Consider the following 24,569-nt stretch of genomic DNA (forward strand, 5'->3'; position numbering starts at 1 on the left):
AAGTGCTGGCCGGGGGCTGCACCATGCACACGGAGTGGACACAGGGCCCTCTCTGGGGCCCTGCTTGTAAAAGCTACCTTGTTAAAACCTGTCCCTCTACCTCCCAATCCTTTCCCCATTTTTTGTTTTAAAGATTGTATTTATTTATTTACTTATTTATTTTTAGAGAGAGGGGGAGGGAAGGAAAGAAAAATTGATTCGGTTGCCTCTTGCACACTCCCCAACTGGAGACCTGTCTCGCAACCCAGGCATGTGCCCTGATCGGGAATCAAACCAGCGACCTTTCAGTTCGTAGGCTGGCACTCAATCCACTGAGCCATACCAGCCAGGGCTCCCCACATTTTCGATGGGAATCAAGAGTCCAACTGGGGTCAAGGGTGGCTGAGTGAGGGGAGAGAGAACATGAAAAGGTACAGTACCTGGTTTCCCATTCTGATCGGGGGCCTGGGGCCGCCTGCGTATCGCGGTGACATAAAAGGCTGCAATTACAGGGAATTAGTTCAATGACAGCCTGCGCTCCCGCACAGTGACAAACACAAATGCACTCCACTCCACAAAGTCCAGTTTTGTTACAACTAACAATCTTTTAAACTCTCTTTCTCCTGGTGGCCTCTTCCCTTTGGGCAAAAGTCCCCTTGGACAGAGGAAACAATAGATGCCACAACACGTGAAACTCCAACTCTGTATCTGTGTTTGTTTAGGGAGGTCGACTTTGGGTGATGGGGCAGCAGTTGGGACTTTGCACAGGACGCAGAAGAGCAGCGACATCTATGTGGGGCTAAGGAGGGAAACTTCTGCTCTTGGGAAGGGCAAATCAAAGAAATCAGAGAAGGGCCCTATACATACAATGTTCAGGGTGTGCAGACAAAGCTGGACACACGCACACACACACAGAAACCACTGACAAAGGGGGCGGGGAAGGGGAGCGAGGTTCCGAGGGGGACACACAATGAAAATGGTAAGGGGACAGCGGGCTCCCTAACGTAATGCAGGGAATGGGCAGGAAAGCTTTCTCAGCAGCGAGAGTGCACAAAGAAAAGGCTAGGGGTGCAGCTTCGGTTACAGACAAATGGTTAACCAAACTCAAAAAACCAAACCAAAAGTGAGAGAGGAGAAAACAAAAACGCAAAGGCCGCTGACAAGGTCACAGAAATGTTTTTCTTTTCTTTTTGTTTCATATCCAAGCTGGGTGTGATGTCCAAGGAATGAAGACTCTCTTTAGAAAATAATATATTTTTTTTTCAAAAACACTTCCTTTGTCAATCAAGACTCGAAGGCAATGGCGAGAGCACATTTTGATTTTTGTTTTTCCTCTGCTGGCTCTGTCCTCCTGGTGCCCCGCGCCCCCCGGCGGGCGGGCGAGCCAAGTGCGTTACCTGACTGTGGGGTCCCATCATGCTGCTGGGATTGTGGGGTGGAGGCTGTGCGTGCGGCGAGGGCTGTGACCCCGGAGGACCCTGTGAGGCCAGACAGTAGAGGCAGGTTATAGATCACAGCACATGGAGAAGCGCAGGAGAAGCTTAAAAGAACAAAAATTAAACCAAAACGGAGGGTGGGCGGCGGGCGTGCGGGCGGCGGGCTCTGGTTGGCAGGGAGGTGCGAGCTGCTGCCTAGATCACCGGCTCATTGGAAGATGGCGAGCGGGAGGGAGAGAAGCTGATAAACACCTTTGTGAGGATTCACAGGAATGAAAAGTCAAATTGAGCTCCTTTGTCAAAGCACGCAGGAGCCGGGGCCCGGGCATCGACTAGGATTGCTGGAGCAGAGTTTGCCATGTTAAATACGTTGGTTCACATGGGCTCAGAGAACACAGTATGCACAGAAATGGACCGACTCTGCAGGCTGTGTAAGAGGCCCTGCCCTCAAGGAGCTCCCAGTCTGGGAGGACAGATACAGATTGCAGGCACCTAGAGACCAGTGTACTTACTGATGGCTGAATGAGAACAGACAGGAGAAGCAGGGTAGTGCCAGAGATAGAACGAATGGGCAAACGAGAGGAAGAGACAGTTACAGAGCACCCACTCAGTGTAGTACATTAATTCACCTTCACTTGAAAAGTGGCCCTGTGAGGTGGGGTTCCTCATTCCCATTTTTACCACTGAGGAAACTGACTCTCAAGGAACGGAGGGACCAGGCCACAGGCACAAAGCCGGTAAATGGCAGAGCCGAGGCCCACCCCAACCCCTGCAGCCCAGAGGCAGAGAGCAGGGTAGGGGGACGGGGCTGCAGGCCCCTGACTGCTGCGCTGGGTGGGTGGGTGCAGAGGCTGGGTTTTCCATTCCAGCCGGTGACAAGCCATCCACAGTTCCAAGCTGACCTCTAAAGCCCTGGGCATCACTACCTGGAATTCCCTCAATGGGAAGGGACATATGAGTTCACTTAGACCATGCGGTTGGTCAAACTGTGGGTTGCAACCTATTAGTGGATAGTGAAATCAATTTAGTGGGTTGCAACCATTGTTTTGTTTTGTTTTTAAAACCTGGAACAGAATTTTAAAAATATAATAGAAAATATCAGAGAGCTCTTTGTGTTTTAAAGGAAGTATTTTTCACTAACCTGTGTTTCGCACGCGCGCGCATGCGTGCGTGTGTGTACTGGGGTTACAGTGTAAAATATATTTCCTACTGCAGGGCACAGCCAGCCTCCCTGCCCACTTGGAGCATTCAGAGCTGGGCGGTGCTGCTGGTGACGAGGAGCCCTTCCTAATTCACCCTTCCCTACACCCATGACTGTTCTAACCCATGGAAGTTGCCTTTGAGAAAAATTCAAAACGTGCATGGGAATGGGTGTGGCTACATTAAAAAGGACAAGGAGAGAAAGAATCTTTGAGGGGCTCAGGTAGGGTTTGCTTCCTCGGCCGCTGCCTTCAGAGTCAGGCTGCCCGGCCTCCCACCTGCTCAGGAAGTACAGCCTAGAACTGAGGAGGGGATGCAGGGGTGGGCCTGAGCTGGTGGGCACGAACACCCAGAGAAGAGGTGAGAGAGAAAGACGGAGGGGGCCACTCAGGAACCCTGTGGTGCCACTGAGGACAGGCCTGGAGTTTGTCCCCAAGCCAGGGGCCGCTCACTTCCGGAAAGCTCCGCGGAGCAGATGTTCCCCTACCTGCCACGCTACTAATTTCAACAAGTGTGTGTCTTTCTAGCGGCTGCCAGCAACGGCATGGTTTGTTACCATGAGCAATTTTCTTAATTAACAGACATTAATTAGCCATTTAGCAATTTTGCAAGCATTTGTTTAGCGGCTTTCCTAAACATGAATACCACTGTGATAATGGCACTGATTAGAGGGTCCCCTAATTAACAGTACAGGGAAGGAAAATTGAAATCACATAAATTAAAAAGGAAGGGGAAGTTAATGAAGGCGGGACATATTTGCACCTGCAAGTCTTTTGTACCATAAAACTTGGGTGCAATGTAAACAAAATAAGATAATTTGAAGCCAACCCCGAAAAAAGGGAAAATAAAAAGAACAGACAAGGAGGGTTCAAGGGTGAGGTCCAGTTGCCAAGAGGGGGCCTTCTGTCGGTTCTTCAGCTCCTGGCAAGAAGGGAGCACCTCCTCCCTCCTAATCCTTCATTGCCCACCCACCCTGGTGGCATCCAGTGCATCCTGGGGAGAGCAGTGTGGCTTCGCCCAGGTCCCTCACACCTGTGTGCCCCCGTCAGCCAGGAGAGGTTAGTAGTGGCTGACTCCATGACTGATTACAGGAAACACGAACAAAGCATCCAACAGGGGGCCTCCAAAGACGGCAGTCCTTACTCAAGGTCCATACTGAACCTGAGTCTAGAGGCTCAGCTGTCGCTTGGACCCTCGGAGGCCCAGGAGGCGGCTCTGTGTCTCCCTCAGAGGCTCTTTTCGGACTCTGGTCTCTGCATGAGCGGACATGACACGAGTCTGCCTCAACGCAGCTGCCTCAAGGCACAGGCCTGATGAGTAGAAAGCCCCCTCACCCTGCCCAGCAAGATGGCCAGTGAGGCCCCAGCCCAGCCTGCGGCGGGAGTGCGGAGTGGGCTGTTAGTCTGGGGAGGGAGCAGCAGCTCAGAAATCTCCCCTCTGACTTGGAGATGGGGTTCAGAAAACTGAGGGCAAGGGAACCCTGACCCAGCCCAGCCCGTCACCCAAAGAGAAAATACCATCACCACCTGTCCCCAGCACACCACAGCGGAGTGGAGCTGGGCATACAGCAGAGGGGCGCAGAGTATCAGGTTAGACCAGGGCGGGGGTGGGGGGAAGGGTCCTTACTAGAAGCTTAGGGAGAACCACACCTGTCTGGCAAGCCACCTGTTTCTTGGGTGGCTCTGATATACCCTGCCAGCCAATGTCCTTCCTTCACTTATAGGAGAGAAAAGAGAGGCCCGTTACAGTGGTGTGATGTCCAAGGCCACTGAGAACAGTTGGAGGCTGAGCCACATCTCCTAACTCCATCATGGCATCACATCCCCATTCATTTTAGATAAAGAAACAGGGTGTGGGAAGATCTGGGTTCGAATCCTAACTCTGCCACTGACTGGACTTCTGTTCTCTCATCACTGAAATGGGAACAATTATAGTAATAATGATGGAGCTACACATCCCACATGAAGAAACGCGGCCCTGACCTGCTTTAGCTCACGTAATCCTCCACCCCTCACAGTAAGGGCCCTTTCGCTGCATTTTACAGCCAAGGATCTGAGAGCCTTAGAAAGTGAAGCCACTTGCCCAGGGCTGCATGGCTATTAAATGGTTGAGTCAGGCCTCAAAGTGTGGTTCTAAAGGCCCTGGGGATCTTAGCTGGCTCACCACTCCACAAGCCCATGAGCAGTACAGAATGCAAGGAGCAAAGAGGAAGAGCTACTAGAGGCTGAAGGACTTGCGGGTACATCTAGTCACTAACCCACATGCATATCATGGCCAGCCCCATGCTGGGGGGAGGGGGGCGGTCAAGTTGCATGAGACCTTTCTTGGCTCTGAAAGTTTTCAGACTAGCTGGGGAGGATGAGGGCACAAGGGACAAACAAGCTCAAGAGAAGGTGACAAGTGAACTGAGGTACAGAGTGGCCACAGAATGTAGACCATCAGGAAGATGGGATGAGAACCCAGAAGTCAGAACTCCACTGTAAGCCACCCTCCCCGGAGTCAAGGGAGTGGGAGAACCCAACTCTGGAAATCCCTCTACTGAGTCTAGAAAAAGGAAGCAGGAAATGTGCCCACTTACTGGGCTTTCGCTCTGCCCCAGACCCTGTTAATGGACGTGCCATTCTGTCTCAGCCATTCCCAAGCTCTCTGACCAGAGATACGTAATTCCCTCACTTCCTTTTAATTCTTTTTCCTGTAATTTCAGCATTGGGTAGTGTTACATCTAGCAGCTTCTGGGGAGGCTCTGTGATGGGTGTGACCAAGGCACACACTGGGCCATTCCACTAAAACTCTGAAGCCCAGACACACGGTTAAGTGGAAAAGCCAAGCATTGCCGTGGTGAGGAGTGAGCATTCCCGCCATACAATGGATGTGAAATCTCTGTGGAAAAGCATTTCAGAACCGTCAGTCAGCAGGACCCACCTATGCCCCTGGTCATGTCTTAGTTAAGTCCCCGTATTTCAAGAGATGGGCTTGTGGTATTATGGGAAGGCTTCAGTTACACAGACCTGGCTTCCAATCCCAGCTCCTCCTGGACATACTGTGAGTCTAGTTTCCTCATAAGGAAATGGGGGACATTCTACAAATATTGCAGGATAGTGGAACAGCTGACAGAGGCAGGCACACAGAAGGTTCCCCAGTCGTCCATGGTCCCCCCATGCCTCATGCCCCAGTAGCCATTCACTGCCCATTTTCCAGGGAGAGTGGGAGCTGGACTTGCCCCCTTCCGCCTGTTGAAAGCCCCTATGTCCTCCTTGGTGAAGCCTATCCTGCTACCTGCTCAGTTTCTCTCTGAATACAAGGCATCTCCTTCAGAGTCTGCCTTATCTGTGGGTACCCTGTGGGCTCCTCAAGGGCAATGACACTGCCTTACATCCCACATGGACATCAGGGCCTGGACAGGACAATGGGGCTCAGCCAAGAGGCTGACATACCTACGGCCACTGTCAATAGCCCCTGGGTGGGTACATGTGACACCTTTGAGTTTAAGGAACCAGAAAAAGTTAAACATGGTGGCCAAGTTGGTCCTCTGAGCTAGACTCTTGGGGGTGAGGGAATAAAGCTCCTTAAAATTACAAATTACAAAAATTTTTTTAAAAAACCTGCACTGGGTTTTTTTTTTTTTGTTTTTTGGGGTTTTTTTTTTGCTTTAGGAAAAGTAATAAAAGCTATGTGCTAAGTTTCCTATTTCTAAAATGCACTGCTCCTTCACCAAATGCCACCCCACACTCCCCAAAGCTGCTTTCACCTGCCTAGAAATCACAGAATCTCAGAGAAACAGAGCTGAGACTTCCTTCCAGGCTTTCTCAGGGCAGAAGGAAGCCTGGAAGAAAACACAGACGAGGACAGGCCACGGCCAGCGGCGAAAGCAGGGGCCTTGAAAGCCAGGGCACTGCAGCGGGAGTCCCGCCTTACAACCTGGGCCTTGGGCGTCTCCCCCGTAAGATGGCCAAGGAGTCCGGTTGGAACTTTCTGCACAGGAAAGCTATGAGAGGACGTTCTACACTGCCCAGCGATACCCAAACAGAAGGCAGCTTCGTTACCATCTTTGCAGAAGGCCTTTGGGGAAGGGGGCCTGGAAGATTCAGGTTGCTCTGAGACAAAACACTCCACACATCCCTGGCCTCCTAGCTCCTGGGACACTGGCCACTGGTCTGGCAAGGCTGATGGGGTGTTTTATCAACTGGCCGCGGGAGATGGATGACTTGCATTACTGGTGGCCTCTGTAATCTGTCTGTTGGGCGTGTCACTTTAATGAATATAAAATTACATTGATTAGACACACGGTAAAAGGCATACGACAGACAATCCAATTTGCTCCTTGGACATGAATGGTGATGGAAAATGCTATAAACGCATTCTGGAGAGAGGTCCAAGGTGTGCCTGTGTGCTGCTGACATCCCAAATCTGTCACCTCAGTCTGCTCCACTCATGGCCTCCCTGGAGCGGGAAGCTGACCACCTGGTGGGGTGAGGAAGGGAGCGTTCTAAATTCTCCCTCCCTTTAAAATGCAGCTCATCCAATAGAAAGTTATTTTCTCACTTTGACCCATAGGAACAACTCAGCAGTGGCTTGAACAGTTGCCTTCCTATCCTGCTTCTGTTCCCTCAGGGGACAAGGTTTCTCCGTGTGTATGTTGGGGGTACAAGCTGGAGTTGGAGCTGAGGGCAGAGCGCGTCTGAGCCATCTCCATGCCCAGCCAAAGCAAGCCTGACGCGCCCGGCAGGTCCTCAAGGGCTAGGCTGGGCCACACCCAACGGTGAGGGGACCACCAGGGCTTTAGCATGACCCCCAGAGAGCTCACAGTCAGGGGGCTCCTGGTTGCCAAGGAGAGGTGCCCACAACAATCATGATCCTCTACAGACACTGGACAAGTGGAATGGGTTTTGCCAGGGAGAAGTCTGGCAAGTGGTGGTGGCCCATCTTCCTGGGATGGTGGAGAAGTCACCAATTAGAGGGAGTGGGATGGTACGAAACGTCTACCCCCTTGTAACATCGCGGATCCTCACAGGCACCGAGGTTTACTCTGAGCCAAGATCAGCAAAAAGCTCACTGTTTTCCATCTGAGCAAAGGCCCTGGCTGACCCCCCTTTCCCGTGCCTCTCTTGAGGCAGGACGGCGCTGGGCAGCCAGGCAGGGCGAGTGAGAGTTCTGCACACTTGTGAATTTGGCTTTGTCAAAGGGCCTCCAAGACACCTGCAGGAGGCGCTCAGCAAACAATTGGCTCAAGAGGCTAAGAGCATGCTTGCCCCACAGAGACAAAGACACAGAATCAGCAGGCCATGCTTTTTAAAACAAAGGGAGGAAACATGGCAAATGAAAGTACAGGCGGCGTCCAAGACCTAACATGGAGCTCTTCCACACATTGCTCCTTGCCTCTTCCCCCAGCCCTGCGCACAGAAGGAAAGACTGAGCCCCAGAGACACAGACTCACTGGTCCTAGGTCCAGGCTCGGTTCCCTGCACCACACTGCGCATCCAGAATGGGGCAGGAGGCAGAGGCCAACTGCAGCACGAGGACCCCAAGAGCAGAGCCACATGTTGGCTAGGTGGCAGGCTATGGCTCTCGGCCAAATCTGGTCTGCCACCTGTTTTTGTAAATAAACTTTTCTTTTTTTAAATTCTCACCCAAGGATATGTTTATTAATTTTAGAGAGAAAGGAGGGTGGGGTGGGGGAGGAAAAGAGACAGAGACAGAGGCATCAACTAGTTACCTCCATACATGTGCTGACCAGTAACTGAAACCGCAGCTTTCTGGTGTATGGGACAAGGCTCCAACCGAGCCACCTGGCCAGGGCTGTAAATAAAGTTTTATTGGAACACAGCCACGCTCACTCATGTACCATCCACGGCTGGTTTTAGGACATAATGGCAGAGTTGAGTAGCTGCGACAGAGACCAGATGGCACACAAAGCCTAAAATATTTACTGTCTGGCCCTTCACAGGAAAAGTTTGCCAACACTTGAACTAGGTAATGGGTTTCAACAGTGAAGGGGGAAAAAGCTGGGGTCTTTTTAAATTCTCAAGGGAAAAAACCAAAGCAATTCATCTACTTTCTGATTCTTAACCTCACATCTCCCTAATAAGGTAAGTAAAGCAAACATTAACCTCATTTACAGAAGACTGAAATCCAGTGACACTATGGTACTATTTATCAAAGCTATGCTTTATCCCACTGAGGACACACAGAACGAGTGCTGTACCAGGGGTCAGCAAACTGGAGGTCTGGTTTTCCCACCGCCCTGTCCTGTTGGCCCATCTCTGAGCCCCAGCTTTCTTAGCCATTAGTCTTGAACAAAATGACCTTTTATCATTATCAACACAAAAATCGGCACTCACGTCCAGCGGGCCAGTCCCAGAGTATGTCCTTACTGACCTCCTCCCCAACGTCCTTCTTTTCACAACGCTGGGGAACAAGCTCTTCCCGTGCTTGTCAGCATTCTGGGGGCTTGACTGCAGCTCTGAGATCTCGCAGCAGGTTCACACTCTTTGACCCTCTCCTATGTCATGAAATCACAGAGGAATTCTATAGGGTCATCCCAACAAAGGGCTCTACCTTGATTGGTTACGGTTGGGATGAGGATAAGAGAAGTGACTTCGTCTCCAGCCACTAAATATTTCAGGCCTCCCTAGGAGATTTCTCTGTATGCGCCTGTGTCCACATATCTGGGCGCTATTTTCAGGGACCAAGAAAAAGCATGAATACCCAGAACACATGGGCAGAACCCATGTCCATCTGGCAGTGCATCCAGCTATTAGGGCTGAGTATGCACGAAGCACTAAAGACACATAAATTAGCAGCACTCTGGCCCTTCTGCAGAGTCCCAGGCTGGTTGGAAGTATAACTATAACCACAGCAGCACCTCAACAGAGGCTGGTATCAGGTATGCTAGGGAGCGAGAAGGCAGCGATTACAGAACCACCACACTGGGCAGGATAAACAGGCATCCTCTGACAGAGGCAGGAGTGGGCGGAGTGGGTGTGGTGCCGGAGGGCCTTACACACCAGATGGGGACCCTGGGGCTGGGAATGGCGGGCCAAGGAGCAGGGGCGTCAACTATCAGTAACTTGTACAAAGCAATGGCGATCAGATCTATATTTTCTTGGGAGCCATACATCCATTCTGTTTCTTTTTAAAGATGTTTCCTTGCCTTCTCCTAAATTAGAAATCAAGACTTATGGCTACTGGAAAACACTGAATCCATAGCTATCTAGGGTGCTAATTCCCATCTCTTGCTGACTGCCTATGGAGTGAGGAAACTTGTTAGAGCTTGTCTGTGAGCGGCCCCTTCCATCCGTCCTGTTCCCCCACTAAGCCACACCCCAGCCCTGATCAGCCAGCTCTCATTAATGTTAGCAAAAGAGCTAACATTAAGGAATCAAATGGGAATCAAATGGGAATCAAATGGAAATCAAATGGCCAGGTGAAGGTTTCCAACACCCAGTCCCAACTGCGTGGGCTTCTAGCCAGGCCCCAGGCAGCACACCTCTTCCTGCCCGTCTGCTCGCTGCAGTAAAGATCTGCTCTGCAGGTGAGTGGGGAAGTAGAGACGAACCCAGGACTCAGAACCATCCACCCCCCCAGAACAACACATGGGGAGGACACCTACCACGTCAAGAGAATCAAATCCTCCTTTCCCCTCAAAAATAATGGACTTTTGCTGCGAAAATGCACAGTGCTGCACAGACGTGCCCCGCTCCTGCCCACCAGCCCCCATCGCACCTCTCACCAGCTTAGCCTCTGCTGTGACTCATGACAGCGTGGAGATGGCGAGGCACATATTAAAAAGGTGCTGTCTTGTCCACCCAGAGAATTCCTGCTCTACTTCACTCCAGACTCAGGCACGCACACCGCCTTCCTACCCTACCCCCATGTGTCCCCAACAGACAATTCCAAAAACTAAAAATTCGTCACATCCAACTAGGAAGGGGGGGCTGCAGAGCCCTGGCAGCCACAAATGCAGAACGCCAGAATTCAATTCCAAGTGTCCACCAAGGTTTTCCCCTTTAGTTTTGTGGCTACCTGGATAACTGGGTGGTTGCTCAAGCTGCCTTGTCCTGGAGAAACTTGGGGTATGGCCCAAGATCTCATCTTCCTCAGCTAAAGAGATGCAACAGGATGGGGCAAGGAAAACCAGGAATCTGGGGAAAAACCGGTTTAGGAAGCCTGCCCAGTTACCTGGGCCGCGGGTGATAAAGCCTGGTGCTCCTTAGAGGAGACACGGGGGGCAGCTGTGTGGTGGATGCTGTTGGAAAAGCCCCAGATTCACAGGCCTGGAGAGGTCTGCAGTTCCCCACATACTCACTTACCTCTCCTGTAAAATGGGCTGCCCCACCTCCGCACAGAGAGCCACGGGACTTAGACACCTGGAGTGCAGGCCCTCACCAAGGCGAGGATGCTGATACACCAAGCTGTGCCTTGCAGTCCCCACTGTTTCAGGGAACCCCCTTTCTTTGACTAAGCCTTCCTACTACCCCATTCCCAGGGAGCTGCCCCGACGCCCACCAACGTGTCACCCATCGTAACCTGAGCCAGTCTCACTCACCACGCTGGAAGGATGGCCCTCACCAAGGGAGGTCCTCCAGGTCCCCCCTGATGTTGGGTGCTCTTCAGCGAACTCTACAGGGCTTGTTTTGTCCTTCAAGTGGCCCCTTCTTTCTTCTACCCTCAAGCCTCTGAAGTCTCAGAGGAGAGGGAACGGATTTCTTCTGTTTATCACTGCACCTCCCACATCTACTCCTTCTAATGCTGTTGCATTTTACAGCTTGAAAGACTGAGCTGCAGCAGGTAAAGTCACTGCTTCAGAACAGGCTGCAAGTCTCCAAACTCTTGGACCCCTGTCCAGGCTAAGTCTCTCAAGATCAGCTACCATAATTAATCTGAGAAAGGGACACGTAATCAGATCTGCAATTGGGGCATATCTTTTTAGATCTTGGGGGATGAATGGGGAAAGACTTTGCTCAAGTCTTCCAGAATAAAACTCACTTGAGATTGAAAAGCCTTCAAGAAGGAAAGGGGACAATTCTGCGCCCCAAGGAAGAGGCCATGGAGACATGTTGGAGGGGTAGAAACTGGGTTTGAGAGCAACCGCTCTGGCCCTTGTCTCAGGGAGCAGCAGCTTTTGGTCCAACAACAAGATGCGGGTGGCAGGGGCTACATCACAAAGATCTTGATCTTACCAAGAACCTGGGCTTTTCTTCTTTTATAAATGAAGAGACGCCACTGACAGGAAGAGCACTGAGGGAGGGGAACTAGCTATCGCACCGACCTGCAGTTAGCCCAGGCTGGAGTCTGCCCCATACATGCCAGCCCCTGGGAAGGAGGCCTTGGGCAGATTTCTAATCGGCCTTTCATTCCTATCAAGCTGGTGAAGCAGGTGGAGCTGCTCCTGTTTCACGGGTGGGGAAACTGAAACTCAAATAAATGATACTCAATAGTGAAAGGACTCAGGAATACAGGCAAAGACCCACGTCCCTGGGTGGGGAGGTGTCTTCTATCAAGCTCACATGAACAAGCCTGCTTCATGTAGGAACAGAATCACAGGCTTCTGGACACACAGTCCGCTTCCCTGCCTCCACTGGTTCCCATCGTGTAAACGAGGAAACAAGGAATCAAGGTGGCAGGGCACTGAGTGAGGTCACATGTTAAAGGGCCAAGGAGGGTCTATACTTCGTAGGTACCAGATATGGCAGTCAAACTGGAGGAGTAAGCACTAAAAAACTGGGAAAGCTTGAGAACAACAGACCCTCTCCCACATATTGCTGCCACCGAAAGAGGAAACTCACAGCAGCCCTTGCTCTTGAGAGAGCTAGATGGTCCAGCTCCACCTGGCCTCAAGACTGCAGAAAAGCACAGCCTCAGCACACACCTGCTGTGCCCGCAGCCCAGGACCCTGAGTGTCTCCTGCACCAGGCGCCAAGCAGGGCTCCAGAGGCATCATTTCACAGCATCCTCACAGCTGCCCCAAGAGGCCAGGGCTTTCTTCAGCCCCCATTGTCAGATGAAACAGATGAGATTCAGATAAGTTAGCTAACTTTCTCCAGGCAACCCATATGCCAATCCTAGGGCCCCAAGGAAGGAGAGAGTGCCTTTGGGGAGGGAAAGGGGAGAGAGGGTGGGAGAGGGACAGGGCACCGAGGCGGCAGATGAGCCAACAGGCACACGGGGGGCTCTTAACGGCTGACTGCTGGCTTCTGACCACTGTTCAACATGGATTCTGAAGCCAGTGGGTCATCTTTCAGTGGCAGCAACAAGCCATTATGGAACATTGTATGCATTTATAGGTATAGTCAGTCCTCATCAGAACTCCAAAAGGAGACACTGTGATTCGCTGAGTGGCTGCTTCTCAGCACAGCTGAGAAAACCAGTACCCAGGGAGATCGGGTAACTTGCCCAGGACACGCTGCCAGGAAGTGGCAGTGGATTGTCCGGCTCCGCGGCCCCTGGTCACAGCCACTGCATGTTGTAATACCTCTCTTCAGAGGCCATCTCCTTAGAAGGCCTCTGCTGCAGCTGGGCGCCCCCCGGCCCCCATCCCTGCACGGCACATGGAGCTGATATGGTGCCCCCCCAGGCAGAGGAGCCCCTGGGGGACCACAGCAACCAGCATGGCAGCTGCACTGCATGGGGGCTGTGGCCCCTGCCCATGCTCTTACCAAGTCTCATCCCACCATTTGGGACTCAGCGAGAGACAGGGCTTTCTGGAAGACAAGTTCAAGGAGCCACCAATGGGCCTGGCCCAGGGGCTTCCTTTATCCCAAGGCCTTCATTTGGAAGAGGGAACCTGTCACAGAAAGGTCACCTAAGGAGTTAATTCAGGAAAAACAGGACATGAACCCAGAACCCACGCTGTGGAGTTCCTGCTGTACCCCCAGCTCCTAGAACACAGCCTCACAGTTAGCACCCAGCAATACACAAGAAGGCTCCCTGGCCCCCAGTCCAGCCCCCTGGTCCTGGGCCCAGCCCAGGCTCCCCAGAGAGCAGTTTCCTTTTGGAGTGTCGTGCTCTTACTCAGGGGTCTATCCTGATCCGCATAATGCCAAGGCGTGTTATTACAGGATTCCTCTGGAATTTTCTTCCTCAAATCTCTTTTGCTAGAAGGGCTGAGGAATTTGACCTTTCTTCTTCTTTTTTTTTTTAAATGGAGAAAAACCTCAGCATAATTCGCAGAGAAGAAAGGTAGGGGCAGAAGCAAAGGAGGATCTACCCCCTTAGCCAACTACGGACAAAACAAAAACACAAGGGGGTGCCCCCCCATGAGATGTGGGAGGATCTTATGGGGGATCAGACACAGTCACAGTGCGGGGTAAGCCAACAACCCACAGAAGAGCTCTCAGGCACAGGGGAAAAATTCAATTCTAAGAGAAACCCAAAGTAAAAACCCAGGTCCAAAGGGGAAAAGGATAAACCAGCCCAAGCTCTTAATAAACGAAAGGTGAAGGCAGCTGCTAACACCAATCCTTGAGTATCAGATCCATAAAAGTCGGAGATCCGGGAGTCAGCTTACAGCTCAGAAGAGGCCCAGAGTGAGGGGCCATGGCTGCTGGGGTCTCCGGGGGCACAGGGAGCAGAGCAAGAATGCAGCCCAGGCCTCCTGGGTCCAAGGGTCTTTCTGAAGATGCTCTCCTTCCTTTCACCCAACAGAGAGTAAAGACTTGGGGGGAATTTGGGGGTGAGGAGGCAGGCAGGCAGGCAGGCAGCCAGGAGCTGGCTGCAGCCCCCACTGGGCTCCCTGGTGTGGGGCCAGCTCTGCATTAGGGGGCAGTCGAGGCCCATGAAGTGGCTGGGTGCTTTGTTACGGAGAAAATCTCCCAGGCACTGACTGCTGATGCATAGCTAACAGGGCGGCGGACATTGATTTATGTTCAACTTTCCATTTCATCAGTGAGAGTTACAGAGCGACATGTGGAGTTCACGGGGTTTTTTTGTTTTTTGTTTTGCGGGGGGCGGGGGGGGGGGAGTGTGTCTTGAATGTGCAGACACAAACAGGCCCGTGCGCGTGCACAGAGGCACACGCACCAGTCAAGGCAGCAACTTTTCCCCCCATTTTTAGGGGGGAGGACGAGGAAGCCTGAGGCAGCCTGGCACGTAGGAGTAACCTTTTGTCCACTGTTGCTAGGAGCCTGGTGCTAGTCATCTGCCTCTTGGGCAGGCGTTAGGCACCAGGCTGGCTGCCGGGCAGAGTGGGAGCACAGCCTGACCTTTGTGGAGGTGGTGTTGGCAAGAAAAAAAAAGGCTTCCCCTCCTTCTTCTCCTGGCCTTTCCACACAGACCAGGAATTGCTGGGGGAGGTCCAGTGGCAGGCGGGGGTGAGGGGGTGTGTGACCTGACTAGCCCAGACCACAGTGCTTCAGAGTGGCCAGGGATTTAGAAGGCTCTCTTGGGCACCCCTCACTGGACATATGAGCAAACTAAGGCCCAGAGAGGAAAGGATGGCTTCCCAAGGACACATAGCAATTTGGCAGCAGGGCCTGCCTCAAACCAGGGCGCTCAGCTCCTAGGGAAGGAGTCTTCAGGCTTAAGGCCTGCCCCTGGTTTTATCACAGCAACCAGAGGAGGGGGCTGCCACCTTAGGAGTCAAGTCAGCCTGCACCCGGGTTGGGGGAGGGACACCAGTCGGGGCACCCCGCCTCCTCTCTAATCCTTCTCAGCAGGGGTGGCCCTGCCTTCTGTCAATTTGGAGCCAGACAGTGGGCCCAGGGGCTGCGAGGAGGGGGCTGGCCCCTGGGCTAAGGGACAATCAACCAGCCTGGCCAGGTCTCACACGGTTTCTCGGTCCCAGCCACAGACTCACCATCTGCCTCACCGCCCACTCACCGTGACACAGCACCTCTGCCCTTCCGTCACACACACCCAGGCCAACGTACCTATCGGACCCCCCTGCCCACAGGGATGCAGAGGGGACAAGGGGCTGGGGGCAGGGAGTGGGGCCCAGAAAGGGGAGGGGATCTGCTCCCCCAACAGATGGGGTTCATCAAGAATTTCTAGATCTCACAGCCCCATCCTGTCTTCCCTGAGCAACTCTGGCCAATTTAAGTCTCAGTTTCCCTGATCCTCACAGAGGGAATGATAGTAGCTCTCAGGCCTGTGTTACAGGGTCAAATGAAATTAGAGAAGAGAATGCCTTTTCTTTCTTAAATTTTATTTACTAGGGTGGGGGGGAGGGGGGAGCGAGAGAGAAAGAGAGAGATTTGTTGTTCCACTTATTTATGCATTCATTGCCTGCTTCTTGGATGTGCCCTGACGACAACCTTGACATACTGGGATAATGCTCTAACCAACTGAGCTACCTGGCCAGGGATGCCTTTTCTAATCTGGACCGTGTTCCACCAGCAACTTTAAGAAGGGTTCAGACAGTTCCACTTTAGGGCCTGAGAGTGCTGGCTGGGGCTGCCAGAGAAGGCCAGGCTGGGCAGCCACAGGACCACGTGTGGGGCCTGACAGGGTAGATGGCAGCTCAGGCTCAGCCTCTCAGCGCCATAGCCTCCCATCTCAAAGACCTAACTGGAATGCTCCAATGCTGGCGAACCCCGGGCTTCCTCTTGGCTGTGCTTCCTCCCCCAGCTCCATCATCCACTGAGGGGCCACCAGGCCCTGGCAGGGAAGCACAGGTCACTACGCCCAGTCACCACCTCAGCTCAGGCCTGCCCACCTCCTGAGAGTACCGCAGCCTGGACGCCACACCTCCACACTGGCCAGCCTGCTGAGACCCTGGTCCCTCCAGCCATGGGTGTTCTTCCTGGGATCATGTCACTCCCCTTCTTAGGCTGCTTCCACAGCTCCCCTTTGTCTTTAGGTTCAAGTCCTCTGTGTATCTAATTCACGGCTCACCTGGATCTGTCCCCTCCCCACCCCACCGCCACTAGCCCTGCCCAGCCATCCAAGCCTCCTGCCATCAAACTTGCCTTTTCACATCCCATCCTGGTGTCCCGGCACCCTGCCCGCCTCTATCCCCAAGCGCCTCCAGCTCAGGCCTCCGCTCAAATGTCAGCCCCTGGAGGCAGCTTTCCCAGACGGCCCCAGGCCAGGCTGGCTGCTCCTTTTGCCAGACCCCATGGCTCTGGCCCCTCCATGTAATCACTGCCTGCCCCCTCCGCCAGATGGTAAGGTCCACGTCTGCTTCCTTAGTCTGCAGTGCTCACCAGGGCTGGGAGACTAGGAGGTCAGTGCACCCTCAGAGACCACACCTGGCCCCTGGGCTAAGGGAATCAACCAGCCTGGCCAGGTCTCACATGGTTTAGGTTCCAGCCTCAGACTCACCATCTATCAAATGGGGATCCAGATCTCCAATCATCAAATCCTCCCTAATGGAAGACTGAAAACCACAAAAACAAGGTAGTTTAATTCTTCCCAAGTCTCCCGAGTCCCAGACTTGCCCTGGTCGGCCCAGAGAAGTCTTTCCTGTTGCAGTGGCTTTCTGGCTGAAGGAATGTCAGCTCACTCAGCTCCTACTGCCTGCTTCCCGCTGGAGAGGAAGGCAGGAAACGGACAGTGCTCGGCCCAGCTCTTAGAACTGCCCACACTGCTGTACTGGCATGTTCTCAGTCGCTGGGCTTCGACCCTCCCTGGAAAAGGCAGCCCAGTCCAAGGCTCACAGTCCCCAAGGCCCTCTGCTGGGCATCTAGTCTCTGCTTGGTTACAATCAGTGCCAAGGAGCTCACTACTTCATTGTTAAATTGGCGAGTGGTAGAACTGTCTTCCCTATAAAGACTCCAATCGGTCTTCATCTTCTTTTCTCTCAAGGGTCTGAGAACTAAGGGCTGAAGCCTCATAGAGGCAGGGCTGAATGTCTTCTACATGGCAGAACTGATTGTCCAATACATCATCAGAACACTCCTGAGGCTGCTTCTCTCCCAGAGAAACTCTGACTATTCCTGCGGGAGGTGAGGAGAGAAGTGTTCCCTATACTCTCAGTGGGAAAGGTCCAAGGTCATGTGTGCTCCTCTCTCCCTTTTATTTTCTGGATCACATCTCTGGTTCCAGGGCAGTATCATCATCTGCTCCTTCTCCTCTCCCTGCATAACTGGTGGGAGGGTTCTCTGGAGACAGACCTCAGCATCTTTCCAAGGTGGATGGGCTTAGCTGACAGGAATGGGGACTTACTGGAATGGGGGGACACGTCAACCCCTACTGCCTCCATCTCAGCAGAAAACGTGTTTAGACCAGGATGGGCTGAGGTTTGGGCAAAGGGAGCTGGGTCCCCCAGGGCTCTTTTTCCAGAGAAGACATAGGTCTTTAGCCCTTCAACCACAGCTGGGTCTCTGCAATGCCAGGGTCCATCAGTGTGTTCAGCACCCAGGTCCTTGCCTCCACGGAGCCAGTGGGGCTGTTGCACATGAACTGTTCTGGAATGCAGACCTGGCCAAGGCATCATCCAGACCAGGGCACTCCAGTGGCTTCCCACTGCCCACCAGATAGAGCCCACTTTCCAACAAGACCCACCAACCAATGCCGGCAACCTCTCCAGCTTCGTCTCCCGCTGAGCACCATCTCATTCTGGACACTGTCCCAGCCAGGGCTGCGCTGCCACCAGGAAGCCCTCCCTTAATCTCCTGTCTGGGCAGGCAGGTCTCTTGCTTCCTGCTACAGGGTACGGGTTTACCTGTCCGTCTCCCTGGTAGGCTAGGTGCTCATGTGGGCAGATTACGGTTAATGCAGTTCTGGCCTAGAGCCAAGTCCTGTGCCTTTATGTCAGAGATGGCCAATGACTGTCACAAACCACAGGCCTCTGGGCCTTCATTCAGCATCTATAAATGAGAAGTCCGGACTAGAGTGGGGATGGCAAATATGTAGGGCGTGAACTGCCATTTACATACCCACATTCATGGTAAATCTGACCAGTCAGTATCTGTTAGGCCTGGATAAAGCTTCAGAATCATTCTCAACACAGTGTTTTAAGTAGCCACCGTTAAACAATCACAGCTGGCATCTGAATGGAAACACTGGCTACTTTTGAGAGGAGATGGCTAGAGATTCTTTCTCCTTCCATTCTTTCCCTTCTTTTCACTAGTCTCTCTTCTTCCTCTACACAATTAGACCTGCATCTACATTGGAGCACTAAGGGCAGGCACCAGGAAGCTTGGGTTTGGACTCTGCTTACACGCTGGGTAGATAACTTTGGGCAGGTCGCCTTCCCGAGTCTCACTTTCCCAATCAGCCATGCCTCCTCTGCAGAAACAACTGCGATCAAAATGAAAGTAAGTTGCATGTCTAAAAACACTACATAACTGAAAACAATTATTGGAATTTAAAACAAAACAAGAACAAAAACAGTCTGTACCCAATGCTCCCTTCTCCATGACCCCTGTCCTCCCACAGTTCCCCAGCCCTGGACCTAGAAATCCTCATTGGGCAGTGCCTCCCTTTAGAACTACCTTAGGGCCAAGGAGCTGGGGACCCACCCAGACCAGTGGGCCTGGTCAAAGCCAAGGCAAGTTTGCCAGATGTGCAGCCCAACTGACTTAAGCTGCATGAAAAAAATGCCACTGCTTGATTATGTAAAATCCATCTGGACCCAAAGCAGAAAATCCAAGTTGGAAGGGCTCTCAGAGATCATCTGGTCTACCCGGCTTCATCTACTGAAGAGGACACTGAGCCCAGAGATGGAGAGCAACTTGCCCAAGGTCACTCAACAAGTGTTAGCAGAGGGGCACTAAAGGAGGTGTCCTCAGGCTCTAGTTTTCTGTTCCCCACTCCCCTGCAGAACCCCATCCCAGACCCTCCAAGCCTGGTCACATCTACAGCTTTGGGGCTGGTTTGTCTCTACTCCTGGTAATAACGTGAGCAACAAAAATAAACTCAGTTCAAACATTTCCTGGGGTCCTAGTGCACACCAGGTGCCGGGAATGCCAACGTTAAGGCAATTGTTTTACAAGGAACACACCAATCAGAATGCCCATGCTAAGTTCTGCCAGGACCCCGAGAATCCCACCATATTCCCCAATAGTGAGTATGTCCGGCTCCCAAACCACCTCCCTATCAGCCCTCAGCCTGCTGCTACCACACACAATCTCATGCCGCAGGACCAGGAAGGCACTGTCCACCTCAGAAACCCAAACAGTGAGCAAAAAAGAGCAAACAAAGGCCAGACCTTCTGACCCCAGGAGCAGCCTCATAGCCTGGCAGTCAGAGGCCTGAGGAAGGGAGTCCCCTGTGTTGCTTCCTGAGGGGCCAGAATGGGGGATGGAGAGCTGTTCCCTCCCACCCACCCTGGCAGCCCTGATGGCTTCTAAATTTAGCAGCAACTGGGGGTGGAGTGCTGACCTGAAAACTGGGCTGGTCACTTTGGGACAGGGCCTGGCCAAAGCTAGATCAACCAATCCCAGCTGGCTCCCTAGTGCAAAGACCCTCCTCAGCGGAGCGGCCTGCCCAGGCCATGGCGAAGCAGGGGAAGTGCAATTGTTGGCAGCAGATAAAACCCTCGATACCATCTCTACTTCCCTTCTAATATCAAAGTGGCTGCCTGCAAGATGAGCAAGGGGGCAGGGTCGGCAATCAATAGCTAATATTCCTGTTGCGAGTCAGCCTGTTCCGGAAATGGGAAAGCCACTAACTCCTGCCAGAAAGATACCCTTTCACCTTAGTGGTGACCCAGCCCTAGTGGTTCAGCATCATGGCCAGGGAAGACCCCATCCACATTCATCTGACTAATGGGGAAACGATGCCCTGGGGAGAGGGGTGTGGTCAAAGTCACCCATGAAGCAGAGACACCACAGCACAGAGCTCCCGCTCAATGACTCAACCAACTCTTGATGATTTACCCTAACAGGGGACCAGAGAAGACCTCAAGTCAAGGGGGTCCAAAAGTCATCTCTCTGTAATGGTGGCTGGTAGCAGCTAAATAAGGACAACAATCAGTCTGGACTTTCTGACCACACACCCCTGAACGTCACAGGGGAGGGCCCACGAAGTATGTCTGGAATTAAGCCTTAACCATGAACAATTATACCAAAGCAGGAAGTAGGGAGCTGCCCACATATCAGGCAGACCTTGCCTTGCCCCAGACTCAGGCCAAAATAGAAGTTCATGGCCTATTTTTAAAAAGATAGCTGCCTATTGTCCACCTTTTCCCACCGTCTGCACTGGGTAGCCAGATGGCAGCAAGCAGCTTGAGTAGGGATGCACACAGGTGGCACCTGGTACCTGGGTGGGCTCTGTGCACCAGGCAGGAAAGCCACAAAATGAAAGCCACATCTGCGTTCTATCACAGGCATCCATGACATCATCAGAAAGAAGTCCCCACAAATAGAACACCCATGGGAAAAACCACCAGCTAGAGGGAGAATGCCCTGGGTATAGTGGCCAGAAGATGGCTGCCCCTTAGCACGGATGACCATCTCAGATAACAGCTCCTTAGGGTTCCCCTCTGGGAGAAAGGTAGAGTCCACCTGGCTCCTCTCTTTCTTGGATCCATGGGTTTCCAAGGATTTGAATGTCTCACTGTCTCCTTGAAGTCTGGCTCCTCTGGCTAATGCCTGCAGCCTTAACCCCAGGCTGGGCTGCAGGCTATGCCTGGTCTGGCCCAACCTGGAGCCCACATACTGATTTGAAGCTGTACCCATTTCCGCTCCTGGGACAAGACCCCAGTTTGGGCAGTATGTTAAGACTGCATTCACCATTTGTGGCCATCCAATACTTTGAACCACCATCCTTATGTCCCTCTCACTCTGTATCACCATCCTGGTGGCCCACATGCTGCTTCTGTTTTCAGGGAACACCCATATTTTACTGACTTCCTTGTCTGGTGAGCAGCATGTCCTAGCCCTCCTCTCCTGGGAGTTCTCAATCAGAAGGTGAAATCTTGCAAAGCAGAAGTGTCTTCTAGGTCATCTCCCATCCTTAACATCCCTAAGAAGTATTCTTACCATTTCTGTGCAGACACCTCAAGTACCAGGGAGCCCCCTGCCTCCTGCAGCCCGCATCTCACTGCTGGACACACATGGTGTGAAATTCTGGCTTCCACCGAGCACCAATGTCCTTGGACTCTGCCTCACTGGTCACACTTTAGAATTCTTGGGCTTCGCAAAAAAAATCTTTGCCTTCTTTTCTACACAACCACTCCTTCCATAGTCTTATCTGGAAGTGCTAGCCTTGAAACCTGGGGACCTCAGGCAGATTCTCAAACCCAGCTGCAAACAGGTTTGCAAGAAGGGGATGTTACACTTACGAGCTTCATCATCAAGTTCCGTCCAGCCCTGCATGCCGCCTCAATCTGGTTTAAATGCAATGAGTCCCCCACAGGGGATGGACCCGATGAAGGGGGAGGCACCGAGTGGGTGGCGGCCGCACCCAAGCCGGACAACACAGAGAGCCCCTGAGAGCCCAACAAGGTGTCTTTTGGGAAAGGCCAGGCGCTCGACCAGCGTGAGATCTGCTCCTGCTTTGGCAGGGCAGAGTGTGGGCACAGACGCTCATGGGATGCCGTCTGTGATCACACTCGGAAAAAATCAAGTGGTTAACCAGAGGGAAAGGGTTCCGAGACCTGCCAGGATGGTGGGTTTTCTGGGGTTTTTTTTTTTTTAGATTATGCCTAAGGTTTGTAGTTTGGACAGGCAAAGTAAACAATGACAATGACAGCAGCAACAAAACAGAAACAAAGAACAGTTTACTTGTTTAAAAAAAAAAGAAAAAGAAAAAAAAGAAAGCCCCTGTTAAAAGACAGCTCCACGAGGACTTGGAAGCAGCCCCACCACCTGCCTGACCAGAGGCGACTGTGTCGCGACTGCGAGGCGGGTGTGAGGAAAACAAACTCCAGCACATGCAGGACGTGTCTGCTCTCCATCTCTTTTCTCCCTGCCTCAGTTTTTGGATGGGTTGGAAAAAGGGATGGGAAGGGAAGGGCTTTGACCAGCATAAAGCAACGGTATTTAGACCATGGCAAACTGAGCTACGACTTACTCCTCTCCTTCTCCCTCCCTCCCGCCTGCCGGAGAATGGCCTGGAGTGAAAGGAGCACAGAACCAGCCGGGGGCCCAGCACGTACCTGAAAGAAACCCGGTGGGATGGGGCCTCCAGGCATCCCATCATTGGGGGGAATGTTGCCAAGCACTGGGCTCGGGGCAGCTGCTGCACTCTGTGGAGACAGGAAGGTGAAGAGTTAGAAAGGCTGCACCCACAATGGGAGACACGCAGCTCCAACCGCTGGCCCCCACCCCTCCTTGTCCGACCATATCCTCCACAGACCCTTCTTAACGCCGCCTTTGCAGGTGTCACTTCCTAGGCAAGTGATGAACTCTGAGCCTCCATTTCCTCACTCCTAAAATGGGAGAACGTCCGCCACCTTGCACATGCACTGCAGAGCTGTAGTGGGTGGTCAAAATGCAGTAGCTGTTTTAATGTAAGGAGGCACTCAACTGCTTTATGAAGTTCCTTCAGGGCAGGCGAGGTGCTTAATAAATGTCTGTACCCTCTCTAAGAGGCTGGCATGTTGTACAGAAAAAGACCGATAAATATCCAAGACTTAATGAATAAACAGACAGCCCAGCTGGGAAATGTCCCTGGAGTCGATAAGGGAGGGCAGGTGTGTTTTTGGTTCCGTCAGGGTCCTGGGTGCTATAGGACAGGAGTAGGCTGCAAGGTGGGGGGTAAGGGGGGGTCGTTACTTTTCCTTTTAAACGCTGCTATTCTGGCATTTACCTGGTACATCTGCTTCAACAAATGCCTCCCAGGGGTGAACAGACGTTGCTTGCCTCAGCCTGGCCTCCTTCCAGACAATCTGCGTCCCACCTGTTCATGTGGTCGGCGTGTCTGTGCCTGGCCCCGTGCTCACACAGGCAGTGAGGGAGGCTGCTCAGCAAGGCACAGGCCTGACCATCCTGCCTGGCCCGTGCCCTGCTCCTCCCCACTGATTCGGGCCTCAGTGGTCCCCAAACCCTGCCAGGACTGAGAATCTGAAACTGAATCACTAATCGTCTCCCAGGGGTCTGACTGGTGCTGTGAGACAAGTGTGAGCCACTGGGGTCAAAAACGGCCTCTATTTCTCTTAAGAACGCAGCCTGCTGTATCACCACCTTCAAGGAGTCACTTCTTCCCTTTCCTCAGCCAAAAAATAGGAACCAGAACTCCTGACTTCTAACTCTGATGGGAGGAAATGAGGCAATGTGTGAATTCCACAAACACGCTGCATGCAGCAAAATGAACAGATCCCTCTGGGAACCAACACATCTGGGTTCAAGCGCTGGTGCCTCTACTAGCAAGAGATGACTGTGGGCAAGCCAACTGGCCTCTTTTTATGAGCTTCCTATAAAAAGTGGGGGTGGCTATTGTCCTACCTGGTCTTTAGGCTTGTAGAGGATTAAGTGAGCTGTGTTTTGTAAAGCAGGAAACCTCAGTCATCCGGAAGCAAGGATGACTCAGTATGGACACACAGTAGGTGTTTTAACAGACCCTAGGTCAAGAGAGTGGGTGGGGTTGGGCTGGACATTCTGGCCCAACATTTCAAAACAATTCTGCCTACAGAAAAGCAACCCTCTGTCACAAAAGAGATTCTGCCAACCCTCCCGCAATGCAGCAATTTTCAACCTTTTTTTCATCTCGTGGCACACATAAACTAATTACTAAAATTCTGCAGCAAACCAAAAAAATATATTTTTGCCATCTGACAAAATAAAAAGGTGTAATTTTGATTCATACACACTGGACAGTTATTGTTATACTGCCTGTTGTCATTTTTTTTATTTGACCATCTAAGGGAAAAGAGGTCAGTGCCCTGACTAAATAGTCAGGTATTGCATGCTTTAAAAATCCTCGCGGTACACCAGTTGAAAATCACTGCTGTCATATGTTACAAGCCTCTCAAACATCACAGATTAGGTCTTCCCACCTCCGCAGGTTTGAGGCCACAGGACTGCCCAGAAGGAGGAGGAGCCTCCCCGGCCTGTGTTATCTGGGATGAGGGTTGCCAGGGGAATATGCCAGGTTCTCCATTAGCTGCCCTGTTTGTGGCTGGTGGCTCCG

At 52.4% G+C, this 24,569-nt stretch overlaps 1 protein-coding gene across 6 annotated transcripts in view; it reads right to left on the bottom strand.

Annotated features, from left to right (window-relative positions):
• Positions 1–24,569, bottom strand: part of SSBP3 (single stranded DNA binding protein 3) — a 156,826-nt gene that overhangs the window by 21,419 nt on the left and 110,838 nt on the right. For 2 of the 6 annotated variants that reach the window (XM_054573478.1, XM_054573469.1), the window contains exons 5-7: positions 22,597–22,686; positions 1,377–1,457; positions 420–479 (exon numbers count right to left, since the gene is read on the bottom strand). In XM_054573478.1, the coding sequence (XP_054429453.1) occupies positions 420–479; positions 1,377–1,457; positions 22,597–22,686 (231 nt within the window). The remainder of the gene's footprint in view (positions 1–419; positions 480–1,376; positions 1,458–22,596; positions 22,687–24,569) is intronic. The other 4 variants (XM_054573495.1, XM_054573486.1, XM_054573507.1 and 1 more) reach the window with 2 other exon arrangements.

The sequence above is a fragment of the Pteronotus mesoamericanus genome, unplaced genomic scaffold, assembly GCF_021234165.1.
Source record: "Pteronotus mesoamericanus isolate MK-2021 breed Mesoamerican mustached bat unplaced genomic scaffold, CSHL_Meso_final contig_105, whole genome shotgun sequence".
In the NCBI taxonomy this organism is placed as follows: Eukaryota; Metazoa; Chordata; class Mammalia; order Chiroptera; family Mormoopidae; genus Pteronotus; species Pteronotus mesoamericanus.